The 13,141-nt window shown below is 38.6% G+C and overlaps 1 protein-coding gene across 2 annotated transcripts in view; it reads left to right on the top strand.

Annotated features, from left to right (window-relative positions):
• LOC136250644 (carboxylic acid reductase-like) overlaps positions 1–13,141 on the top strand; it is a 36,725-nt gene continuing 23,584 nt past the window's right edge. For both annotated transcript variants that reach the window (XM_066042869.1, XM_066042870.1), the window contains exons 1-3: positions 1–161; positions 10,941–11,173; positions 12,322–12,461. In XM_066042869.1, the coding sequence (XP_065898941.1) occupies positions 115–161; positions 10,941–11,173; positions 12,322–12,461 (420 nt within the window). In that variant the 5' untranslated portion in view covers positions 1–114. The remainder of the gene's footprint in view (positions 162–10,940; positions 11,174–12,321; positions 12,462–13,141) is intronic.

Genomic DNA, 13,141 nt, shown 5'->3' with positions numbered 1-13,141 from the left:
GTAAGGGCTGCGAGTGCAAAAGGTTAATCTTCGGTTTAATTAAATAGTTAACATCTTGAAGGACGACGACTCGACGAGTTTGGGCTCTTTATAAACACCGAGCTACGTTGCAGTATGAGGGATAGAGGAAAAAGTGGCTACACCGATCCTGGCTTTGATAGGTTAGTTGATTCATGGTTGATTCAGCACAGAACATCACTAGATAATGCACAAATTAGACAGTTTTATTTTTGTAATTACAGTAATTAGTCTTTTTTGTTGTTGTTTTTGCCTTGCCATGCCCACAGTGTAGTCCTCTACTTTTTGTGTTCGCATGCTGTCCGAGGTTTCACATGCCTATTTGTTTTGTTGTACATCTTTTCATCACAATTGTTAATGATGGTTATCTCTCTTCGTAGATAACTTAGTCTCGCGTGAGCAGACCGCTTTTTTTTGTCATTGGGTAAAAAAAAGGACAAGGAATTATTTCTCCCCACTCAGTGACAAAGAGAAAAAAAGCGGTCTTGACTAATATCATAGATGTTATATACTACGGGTACGTAGTATATACTATCTATGCTAATATACATACCTAATGTATCCGTACATGTGTTAAGTGATCTGGACGGATTGTGTGGGGGCGGAAACTGCCACCACAAACTAGTCTCGCGTGGCCAGACCGCTTTTTTCGTGTATTGGGTGGGAAAAAGGGTCTGGTGCAACTCCAATTGTTTACTTATTAGCTGTCCCCAGACAATAACATTGACCGCAAAGGAGGCACCATGACGTCAGTAAAACAATGAAATATTCGTACACTCTTGGTCTTGTTACACAATGAGGATGAACTTTCAAGACGCTATAAAAGAGACACCGAAACAAATTAAGATTCGTTTAAAGGATAAACAGATCGAAGCCATCTCGAGTTTACTTACTGATGTCATTGGCACCTCCTTTGCGGCCAATGTTATTCAATTGGCGTCCCCAGTGTCTGGGGACGGCTCAGTAGTAAACGGCTATTGGAGTTGCACCAGACCTTTTTTTCCCACCCAATACATGGAAAAAAGTGGTCTGGCCACGCGAGACTAACCACAAACTGTCTGGCACGCAAGACTAGCAGTTATGATAATTTCTTTGCCCGTGTATTATATAGTTGGTTGATACTTTTGTAAATTCGCGTGGTACAAGACAAGGTACAAGGTATGTGAGATGGTAGCTAGTTCCTATAGTCTCGCATGCCAGATGGTTTGTGTGGGGAGCGACAGTTAATCCAGAGGGTTAATAATACATGACGTATTGTTCCCTCACGTGACCGAATAGTATGGCCTCGTGTTGGTGCATGCACAAAGGTTACCTCGTGGCAAAAACACAGTTGTTTGTTGAATGTGTGATCTCTCACCTACTCCTTAAGATATGTGCTGGTGGCTAACAGTCACACACAGAAGTAGCTAGCCTGCTACACGCATTAGGAGACAAGTTTTGAGATAGAGGTTTTAGTGAGATGGTAAAAAGCTCCAAAATTCACGTCTAGCACTCCGCGCATGTACAAATCTATACACTATACAGTACTCTATTCTTGTTGGCTTGGATGATGCTAAGCCAGACCAGCACCACAGTCCTTGTAAGAACCACAGGCTAATACTGAAGGAAGTCTCTAGAAACTGCCCCCCTTTCCAGCAGTAGAGAAGCAGTATTAACAGCAAATAAATTGTCTGGTCGCTGTTGCACACTTTCCATGAACACACTGGAGATTACATCATGGTATGGTTTTGTGCCAAGGACGATGTAATATAATTGTGTCAGTCACCTCTGTTACTGGACTAAGGAGAGGTAATGTCTTGGTGATGCATTTGAAACAGTTTTCCTTGACTATTCCGCCATTTCACAAATCTGTAATGAACCGTATTTGTTCCTTTACCAATGTTTTAAAGGGTAGGGTTGTACCGATTCTAGTATTGGCAGGCCGATACTGCTGTTTTCCTGAAGTATCAGATTTAGCCAATGTATTTGCCACAGGTACTGGTTATCATGTATGCCAAATGGAAATGACATCCATTTGTACTAACTTATTTCACAGACACAATAAATGCTTGAAAGCATCAAGCACAATGCTAGTAAAATCATTCTATGCTGAAATTTTCTCTGTGAAAATGCAATGAGAAAAGATCAATATACTCTAATAGAACAGTCAGTAACTCTAATAGAGCAATCAGGTTTGCAGTTTGTCATGACTGTTTTATTAGAGTATTTACAGTATTTCTGTGACAACCATTATCTAGACTTCTTCTCAAGCCACAGTAGACCATAGAAGATTACTTGACTAGCTGCTGAACTAGTTTATACTTCGTGTGAATCTTGTACAATTAGTCACTTCATCATACGCTCATTACAATGAATGGACCATCATTGTGTTAAAACTTGTACAAAAGTACCATGAACTACACGAATAAATAAATTGATGTACTTGGATGAGTTACATATGGTGCACGTTACAAATAATGTGTGCAGCGATGAAATATCTAAGGTACTTGCTATCAGTTCTTGTACTTGCAGATGCTTTCAAGGTTGAAGTATCAGTAAAAAGTAGTCCTATTTTTTCTAGGGGAACAAAGATTCTAAACCTATTGCGTTGTTAAACTTTCGTAAAAACAGTCTGTAATCTAGGTTCAGTCCTTTATTACACTAAGAATTTGGTGTTTGTTTCGTTATCAAGACACACGATAGTGTGCCGTGCTGCCAAGTACAGCCAGTGTGGGCGCACAACAGACAAATGTGTATTTTACAGGAACCAAAAAAAAGCCTTTTATCACGTGTCCGTAGCTAGGTAATGGCTGGATGAAAATTAACATCCCTCGGGGTACCATTCCAAATTTGAGGTGAATCCACCCATCGATCACTGAGATACGCGCCTTCAAAGTTCGTCTTATTTTCTTCATATTTTTCTTCTCAATCTTCTTATCGCACACTTTAGAAAAATCGTAATAACTCATGCATACTTTGGCTGATTTACTTAAAATTTGGTATGAACATCATGCTGCACATTGACAATCCAATTTTGGTACAGATCAGACAAAGAACAGGGAGTTATGTGCAAAATCCAAAGGCAATTTGTTGTCACGCCTCCAGGGTAAACCGCTTGATGGAATAACTTGAAAATTGGTCAATACATGGAGTATCTATTGTAGTGCAAAGCTTTTGTGATTGAAAGAAATCACACTAACAGTTATGGAGTTATAACAAAAACACCAACCATGTGTAAAAAGTACACAATCAAGTTTTGTTAATAAAAGGTGTATTACTTGTCCTGCCTACCACTGAGTTACACTGCGAAAGTCAACTACTTAGTGTAACAAGTGTGCAATTGAGATACTCTAATAGTGCAGTCACCCTAATAGAACATTCAGCTATGTAATAAGTCACTCTATTAGAACGTTCAGTTACAATCAAATCACCTTGTAGAGAATTCAACTATGAGCTAGTCACCCTGTAGAGAGTTCAGCTACAATCAATTCACCCTGTGCAGAGTTCAGCTACAAACAAGTCACTCTGTAGAGAGTTCAGTTACAAACAAGTAACCCTGTGGAGAGTTAAGCCACAAACAGGTCACCCTGTGGAGAGTTCAGCTACAAACGAGTCACCCTGTAGAGAGTTCAGCTACGAACAAGTCACCCTGTAGAGAGTTCAGCTACACCAAATCACCCTGTAGAGAGTTCAGTTACAAACAATTCAACCTGTAGAGAGTTCAACTACAAACAAGTCTCCCTTGGGGAGGTCAGCCACAAACAAGTCACTTGTAGAGTTCAGCTAAAAGGTTACTCAGTAGAGTGTTCAGCTACAAACAAGTCTCCCTGTGGAGAGTCAGCTACAAACAAACACCCTACATACAAGCACGTCACCTTGTAGATAGTTCAGCTACAAAAAGTTATTGTGAAGAGAGTCTAGCTACATTGGAAGTCACTCTGTAATGAGTGCAGCTACAAACAAGTTATCTTGTATAGATTTCTGCTAAAAGCTAGTCTACCTGTAGGAGAGAGGACATGCGATAATTTTCATACAATATTAACTAGGGCTGGGACGAAGCTTGAAATTTATATTCGAACATTCGCTAATAAAATATTCAAATATTCGAAGCTTTGGTGTTGGTAGGTTTTCTTGTATTTATGTTTAAGTTTTATCTTTCTAATCCTATTTTGTAAGTTTGTAAGCATTTGGATAATGCATAGCAGCAGTTTTGAATGACGCGATTGAGCGATTGTAAATGGGCGTGTCTGCAATCATGCGTAGTTAAATGCCAACTAATGGCTTTAAGGACGTTTTTCATGTATTATCTATCACTTTATAAGGCATTAAAGGCTTCTACCATGGTAGAAAGATAAATTTTCATTGGCTTAAAAATGGGCGTGGCAGGTGACATCGATCGCACAAGACGAACATTGATCGTGCAAGGTGAATAAGCTGCTGCAATAAAGAACAGAATGTTTATTCGTAATTCTTTTTGTAGGTTATGAGTGCATTACGAAGCTTCGAAGGATAGTTTTATAATTCGAAATTTGCTTAACCTTCGAACCTACCGAACGTTCGAAGCTTCGTCCCAGCCCTAATATTAGTATCATTATAAAACCATATGTCGGCTACTTTTTTGCATATCGGTATCGGATTGGCACCATGACAGAAAAAGCAGCAGATACAGATATGTGTATTTATTCATAAATACATGCTCATGTGCACCAAATGATGTTTACAAATACATTGAGTTGAATTTTTTTGCTTTACAATATTGTTATTACTACTTAAATGTACTGTCAGCAGTTTTTGTAGCACTACTTGCACTATAAAATTACATGAAAACAACAAGGAGAAAACATCCTGACCACCTCGTAGACTCCTGTAAGCGTTCGAGCGTAAATCGGATGGCTGCAGGTTCGAGGCTACCTGGGTCCAGTCATGGATTTTTTCTCCTTTCTCCAACTTTTCAAACACACCTTAAGTAGTTAAAGTCTAAGTAGCTAAGGTCTTTGAGCAGGCTGTAGGGCCAGGTGCCGTACAGACCTTCTGCTGTAAAGCATTAATAAATAAATAAATAAATAAAAATAAACAAGATAAATTGGTCAAACTTTTAGTAAAATTTATCTGCTTGAAAAATTGCCGTTATCAGAATATCGGCAAAATGTCATATTGGTGCACCACAAGTTGTGGTGCAATAATATCATTAATCTTTGAGACAATATTTCAGAAGACAGTGTAATAAACTTGTAATATGTGCTTTCATGCAAATCACTACAATGTTTTGACAAGCACTACAAACATATGCTTTCTGTAGGCACTAGCCTCTGCATGTATGTGAAGACATTCCTGGCCATGATGAACTGACCAAACTACAGTATTAAAAAATGCTGCCTCTGTTTTGAAAGTTCACCCCATGAAGTAGCTTTAAGTGGTTTTTTGAACAGATGTTTGGCACAATGAACACCTCTGTCACAGTAAGAATTCTTGCGTTCCACAACTTCTCATAACTACATGATAGCTATATGGCAATTCCACTGGCCATAGATCTAGAGATAGCAAACTAACTACTAACCAGCTACTTGACACTGAAATGCTCAGTAGTATTATGTTGGTAAAACTGATATCGTTTTGCTCTAATTTCCACATTGTATCACTCCTACTATAGCCCTACCTGCAGTGCAAAGTGTTGCGTGGAGACAGAAGAGTTACATCAGGGTCCTTAGAACAACCACTTTGTAGGCACGGGTGCTTATACTGAAAGCGATAAGCTTCTGTGCCTAAAATATACAGTCTGTGCCATGCAAGACTACATCTAACTGGTAGTATTGTTTAGTAGGGTTCTCCCCTAAAATGAACGGTACTGCTGTTAAAAGCTATCATAGAAATATCATACATGACAAAAATCACTTTTAGTAGGGGATAGGTGCTTTTAATCAAATCCAGCATTAAAAAACCAAGAATACAGAAGGCTGAGGCCAAATATTGAATAAATAAAAAATTGCCATAACCTGATTTTTGTCTACCAGCATGACTACAGTCACAAGGCTAGAAGCCAGCACTGCCACCATTTCAAGCCACAAGAACAAACTCACTGGTGACATATGTGCCTTTCCTGGTTATGCTTTCTGTGCTTTGCTTTTCCTTTTATGTTCAATAGACGAATTTCATAATAAGGAAAAAATTAACTGTTGCCCCTAGCAATCTAATTTTTACATTATTTGTAGGTGTCACCGTCTAAAGTACGTCCAAGTTTTAAAAGGATAGTGCATATAAGTCATGAGATATGACATTTTGAAGTTGTAATTTTCCCATACATTGTCTATGAGAGGGACACCAGTCACCCCTTCTCGGTAATCACACATATCATGGGATTCAATGAATGTCATGTCTTAAGATCTATATAGTATATACACTATCCACTTAAAACTTGAAGAGATTATTGTTGACATTCACACCTACATATTATGTAAAATTGATATATAAATTCATTGGAATTTTGGTTTCTCCATATGTTGAAATACATGTGCCTCATTTATGTGATTGCCCAGAAGGGGCAACTGTTGCCCCCTTATGTAGATATGTATGGGAAAACCACAAATTTCAAAAATGTCATATCTTATGACATATACATGCTACACTTTCATAATTTGGAGAAGTTACTTCAGACGTTATCACCTAAAAATAATAGGAAATTCAGGTTGCTAGGGGCAACGGTTATTATTATGTGCTATAAAGCCTTATTATGAAATCTGTCTATTGCATGGTTTTCTTCTTCATGTAAGGAGGAGTTAATTTTCCGTAACAACGGTTTCCTTAGATGGGTGTATTTAGATGCCACAAAACTATTTGAAGTGCTTACAGTACTGTAAGTACTAGTTAATTACTGTATACTAAACAATCACATAGTAATTATAAAACTTGGTGTATTAGTGGGAATTCACTAATATTCACTGGCCGTAAAGTACCATATAATTAATAGGTTATTTTCAAAGGAGTTTAATTTTCAAATTATTCGAAGAGAAGTAGTTCTACGAAAATTTAACTCTTTGTATAAGCTCATGGTGGCATACGATTGAAACGGCATGTAATAGCTTTGCACTGTTATTTCAAGCCAATTCCTAGTAAGCAACTGGACCCTAGAGCTGAGTCGAGATTTCCCTCCACACACAGCACGTCACTGTGGACATGTGCAACGACTCGCTTTCTCATTGTTTCAGCCTCGTTTGCAAAATTTCCCACAGTGTAGTGGTATATGTTATACTACAGATATCATGGTATTCGAAATATATACCAAAAGATATACAAACTTAGAAAAGATGTTATAGTGCGAGGCGAAGCCTCGATATCTGTAGTATAATATGTTAATACAACATCTCGTCTCCCACTTGGAAGCAGTAACAGCAATTTCTAATGTTTTTACACCACTATTAGTACTGGTAAGTAATTCCTTGTGATTAGCATGCTCAAGGAGTATGCACATGCGTCGCAGCCTGTAATCTTCTTGAAAATCGATCCAACAATCCATAGCAACTGTTGCTAGGCAACAAAATGTAAACCTGACCTAGTTACATGCTTTTTGGTGGTTGCTTAGCAACCATCGCTATGGTGTCAAAATCATTTCTACAATCAGTAGTGGTTACCTAGCAACGGTTGCTAGGCAACAATGTTCTTGCTAGGTAACAGGTATTGGTTACTATGGTAACAGTAGTTGTCAAGTCGGACATGCCTAACTGGTAAAACAACTAAACACTATCAAAAAATTTTAGCCAATCAGATGCGTATATCAAATGTACAAGTGATATACTGATTCTATTGGCTAGTTTGCTGTAGTATATCAAAAATATACCACAAGCTGCTATTGGAGTTTTTGTACAGGACACGATATTGATGTTGTATTAGTACTAGTAATAGCATGGGTAGCAGTGAAATTTGGGATAAATATCACGAGTGTTGTATTGGAAATGGGGATAAATTTCACGAGGCGAAGCCGAGTGAAATTTACCATTTCCAATACAACAAGAGTGGTATTTATCCCAAATTTCACTGCTACCCATGCTATTCCCAGTTAATATCATACTCGCTGCATATGCGCATGCTGTGCATTAGCGTTGCCATGTACGCAATTTGTCTCTATGTACTAAACACGTGTCAACACTAATTGTTAACATAAATTCTAGCCAATGAAATTGCAATTACAACTTTTTCACTGCTACCAGTGAAATACGGGATAAATTTCACTGCTACTATTGAGACTTTTGTATGGGCACTGAAACAGGTATGGTATTAATATATATATATATATATATATATATATATATATATATGTATACCCTTATCATGATTTGTATCGTTTAATACATGTACTCGCCATCTTGATAATAATCCGCTTAGTTCAATGTGCACTACCAAAAATTTTTTTGTTGGCGTTATGCATGGCTTTTGGAGCATTTGATAATAAAACCTACAAAATTAATTTTATCAATTGCTCTTTGAAAATTTGCCCTTTTAAATTAAATCGTTATATGTTATTACATTTTCTAATAGACTCTCTGACCATGCCCCTAAATTATTAGAAAACACTGCCACACCCTTGTGATCACACCCTTTAATGATATAGCTGTTATCAGCTGCAGTTTTATGGTACAAAAACAGGATACGGCAGGAATGCCCCTTAATCTATTGTGTAGCTCACTCGAGACAAGCTTAGAGATCGAGATACTCCAATAAAGCAGTTACAGCCAGACGTGTACAGTATATCATAGCTATGCTATAACAACCAAAAAGTTAACAAACTAGTGCAATTGAAATTATTAATTTGTAGGGTTCCAGCAATAGAAAGTCATGAAACAATGACACATGAATGATGGCACTGTAGTTACTAAACATAGGAAAATGTGCCATTGAACATGTGGTGGTAACATGCCAATGTAAGGATTTTCCCACGTACTGTAACTATGTTGTAATAGTTATCATCGTTCATGTGTCATTTCACTGCTTTTTACATTGCTGTAACCTGGCCTACCTGTACTTCATTTTTAAATTAAATGTTTTAATTGCACTGTAGTATAGATATTATATAGATAGAGCACTTTATCTTTCTGAGTATCTGTCAGTCTTTAAATTGTATGCTCATCATTAGAGGTGTACCAATAATTGGATCAGCTAAAATATCGGCCACCGATATGGTAATTTTTACCAATATCGGTATCGGTACAGAACAGCAGGAGGACTGATATCGCTACCGATATTTATACAGTAGCAATAGTTCGTACATAAATGGATTATACATTGGTTTTCTACGTTATCCATGTGGCTCTTTAGTGCCATTGGCTTATTGACCACTCTGCAACAAGTGCTACGCTATGAGAAGCCATACAAATACACATGATTCTAGTTTGTTGTTGGAAAGCTTACCACAGTCTTTACAATGAAGTAGCTATAGAGTACCTCACAGGATAACCAAGGAAATTTGCTGACCCAGCTTTCTCACAAGCCATTAGAATACAGCGTAATGCAGAAATATCCGTATAAGGCTTCATGGGAGTATACATAAAAATGTTTCTGGGAACCTGATTGTCTGGATTGTGCAATAGAAACCCAAGCTGTATACCACCACAGGCAGAGTACATGCACATGCTGTGGTAAATGTACACTTTTGTTTGCTTAAAACTATAATGCAAATATCAGATTGACTATCGATTATTGGCTTCTTTTGGTGGCATCAATATCAGATATCGGTACATGCCAAAAACCCATATCGGTACACCTCTACTCATCATACAGTATGGTAATACTGTATATGGGATCATGGAGATTTGGTTTTCCTAGCCAAAATTCACCCAAAAAATTCACCCAAAAACCAACTTCGCAACTCCATCCTGGCACTTTGGCAGTATTGGTTAGGTATAGCCAAGCCCAAAAGTGCCTTCAGTATGGTCCTAAAGGCTTCCTATGAAATCGGAAAAAAAATTATTCAATGGAATTTTCTACTGACTAACTGCCTGCCTGATGCCTTCAGGCAAGTGTAATTCGATAACGGCTAAGGCTATGGGCTTGATTTTTTCACTGTTCGATGTCACTTCGTCCCGAGACGTGCCTTTTGGCATACCGCAGTACATACTAAACACGCATCATGGACTTACCTTTGTCCTCCTTTGTGTCCCATTTCTTTTTGCTGACAGCCCAAGGTGTCGATTCACGGTAGCATGATGCATGGCTTCCCTACAGTACGTTTGTAAACGGGAATCATCTATATTTTCTGTGGTGACTGGACTGATTGCAGAGACGATTCTAACACTGTTCTTCGCTTGTAACGCTGTGTAACAGGCTGAACATAGCTGAAAGCAAAGCATAATGGCCGCTGCACTTTCAAGGTAGTAATTGATAGTTGGGGTGCGCGAATCATTGTATTTTTGTGGTGACTGGATTGTTACAGAGACACTTCTTCTACTGTTTTTCGTCTATAGTGCTGTGTAACGGGCCGAACATAGCTGAAAGTGAAGTGTAATGGCCACTGCACTTTCGAAGCAGTTTTTGATTGATGGGGTGCACGTTCAGATGAAAACATTAATTCTGGTGCCATCCTTTCTTTTGATGTGGTATGCATGGATTCACCAGTCATAACAATGTTACAAAAAAATAAGGAAAAATTAAAAATTTTAAGTTCGATTAGGGATCATAGAAAAAAAAAGAAGGGAAACAAAGGAGGTCGCCTACACCTGCAGATATACTAGTGAACATTTAATCCCTAATTCAGGCTCTTGGTTATAGACTGGATTAGGGATTAAATGTTTGCTAGTATATCTGCAGGTGTAGGCAACCTCCTTGTTTTCCTATTTTTTTTCTATGATCCCTAATTGAACTTAAAATTTGTATAGTAACTTTATAGCTCTATAATTGCCCATGTATGTTGAGATGCATGATGTGCTATGAGAGACTCAATACTTCTCCATACACAGGATTGCTCTACTTCAGCGTCAGTTGTTGGAAACACGGGACAAAATACGCTATTTGGAATTCCAACAGAAGGAATCTGGTGATGATCATGAACAAGAGTTGTTAGAGTTGAGAAGTCACGAAACACTTATTCTAGATAAGATTGCTGATGCAAAACGAGAAGTAGTTGACAAGGAGATTGATGATACTGTTAGTGTTGGCTATATTTGCAACCAGTGCAGAAAAGAAATTTGTGGTATGCTACATGTGAGGTTTAAGTTTATATCCCTGATGTACCCTCTGATTATTTGAATGAAAAATGCTCAATTAAACCTGGTCTGGCAGCACATCCCACTATTGTGAATGGCTACCAGTACTACTTGCCACTACAGGGTTTGTCTCCCCAGTTCTATTGTTAAATTTTAATAAGGGATAGTATGCACTCATACATGTATGTGTGCACTTGGAAGACTGCGTGATTAATAGGTGTAAACCATGTACTTCACAAGATGTATTTTTTTACGAAATTGATGCCCACAACTTACCTATATATTGCAGTTTGCATGTTTTATGATAAGCCCTCCAGTGATTGCAGTTGTGTTTTGACATTACGGTACTGTAATTATTGATTTGTGTTTTGTATAACACTGTAGGTATATGCACATACAAAGCAAAAGTAAAGCCTTTAGCTGCTGTGCTAGCATGATCAGGTTGCCTGGGGAAGCAGCCCACCCAGCTGTAACATCAATGGGTACCTGGTATTAATTAACTGGGAAAGCAAATGCCAACTGTCCATGTCTCACACAGCAGATGAAGGTCCAGGTGGGACTTTGGGTGCCCACACCTTTACCTGCAAGACATTATTGCCACAGGAGGATTTACCTGCGCTGATTCCTAGCACCTGAGTAGCACACAGGTATCCCAGTGCTGGTTCACTGGGTAGGTGGGGCAATGTGAGTAAAGTTTCTTGCTCAAGGAAACAACACCACCGGGTACCTTTCGATTACCAATCTAATGCTCTAGCCACTTGGCTATGCTCACACACACACACACACACACACACACACACACACACACACACACACACACACACACACACACACACACACACACACACACACACACACACACACACACACACACACACACAGGGAAACAACACCACCGGGTACCTTTTAATCTAATGCTCTAGCCACTTGGCTATACACACACACACACACGTGTGTGTGTGTGTGTGTGTGTGTGTGTGTGTGTGTGTGTGTGTGTGTGTGTGTGTGTGTGTGTGTGTGTGTGTGTGTGTGTGTGTGTGTGTGTGTGTGTGTGTGTGTGTGTGTTATGGTTTATGCATGTGTTCTTCAGCTGTAACTGCATGATTTGTTTTATACACGTTTTCTTATGTTTTAGTTACTGAGACTATCTACCACTGGTTGGGTTTAGATGATTTAAACTATGATTTGTGTGGTGTCTGTTACCAGTCTGTTGGGGATGAGAATAAGAAACTCTATTGGTCTACTAATGTGGACCCCTTTTCACTTTGCAGAAAGGTACAGTTTTATGTATAACAAGTACACAGAAATTCACAGTAGGGATATAACACTTCTTATTGTTTTACTGTGATTTAATATCGTGCACTATACTCCAACTTGTTTCAGTACTTTTTATCGATGTGCTATGGTCCCTACTCTAGTTGAAAATTCCAAATTTTTCTGTGTACTTGTTTGATAACTTTTTTTGTAAATAATTATTATGACTGGTGAACCCACGCATACCGCATCTGAATGGCACCGTGTGCCCCATCTATGTTAATTATCGTCTGCAAAGTGAAGTATCCATTACGCTTCGTTGTCAGCTATGTTCAACCCGTTACACAGCATTTCGGATCAACAACAGCACCTCTGCAACCCATGCACACTGAAAGATATGGTGCCGCGCACCCCAGTTATATTGATTATTGTCTGAAAAGTGAAGTATCCATTACGCTTTGTTGTCTGCTATGTTCAACCCGTTACACAGCAGAACGAATCAAGAACTGTTCGAAAAGCTCCTCTGCAATCAAAATAGCCACTACGAAAATACGGACGATTTCCGTTACGAAGGGAAGCCATCACATGCTACCACCAAATTGACACTTTTTGCTATCAGCAAAGATGAATGGGACACAAAGGAGGACACTGGTAAGTCCATGAAGAATGCATTGCACATACTGCGGTATGCCAAAAGGCAC

The sequence above is a fragment of the Dysidea avara genome, chromosome 3 (assembly GCF_963678975.1).
Source record: "Dysidea avara chromosome 3, odDysAvar1.4, whole genome shotgun sequence".
In the NCBI taxonomy this organism is placed as follows: Eukaryota; Metazoa; Porifera; class Demospongiae; order Dictyoceratida; family Dysideidae; genus Dysidea; species Dysidea avara.
The sequence above is the reverse complement of the archived record's forward strand: the minus strand, read 5'-3'. Positions and strand labels throughout refer to the sequence as shown.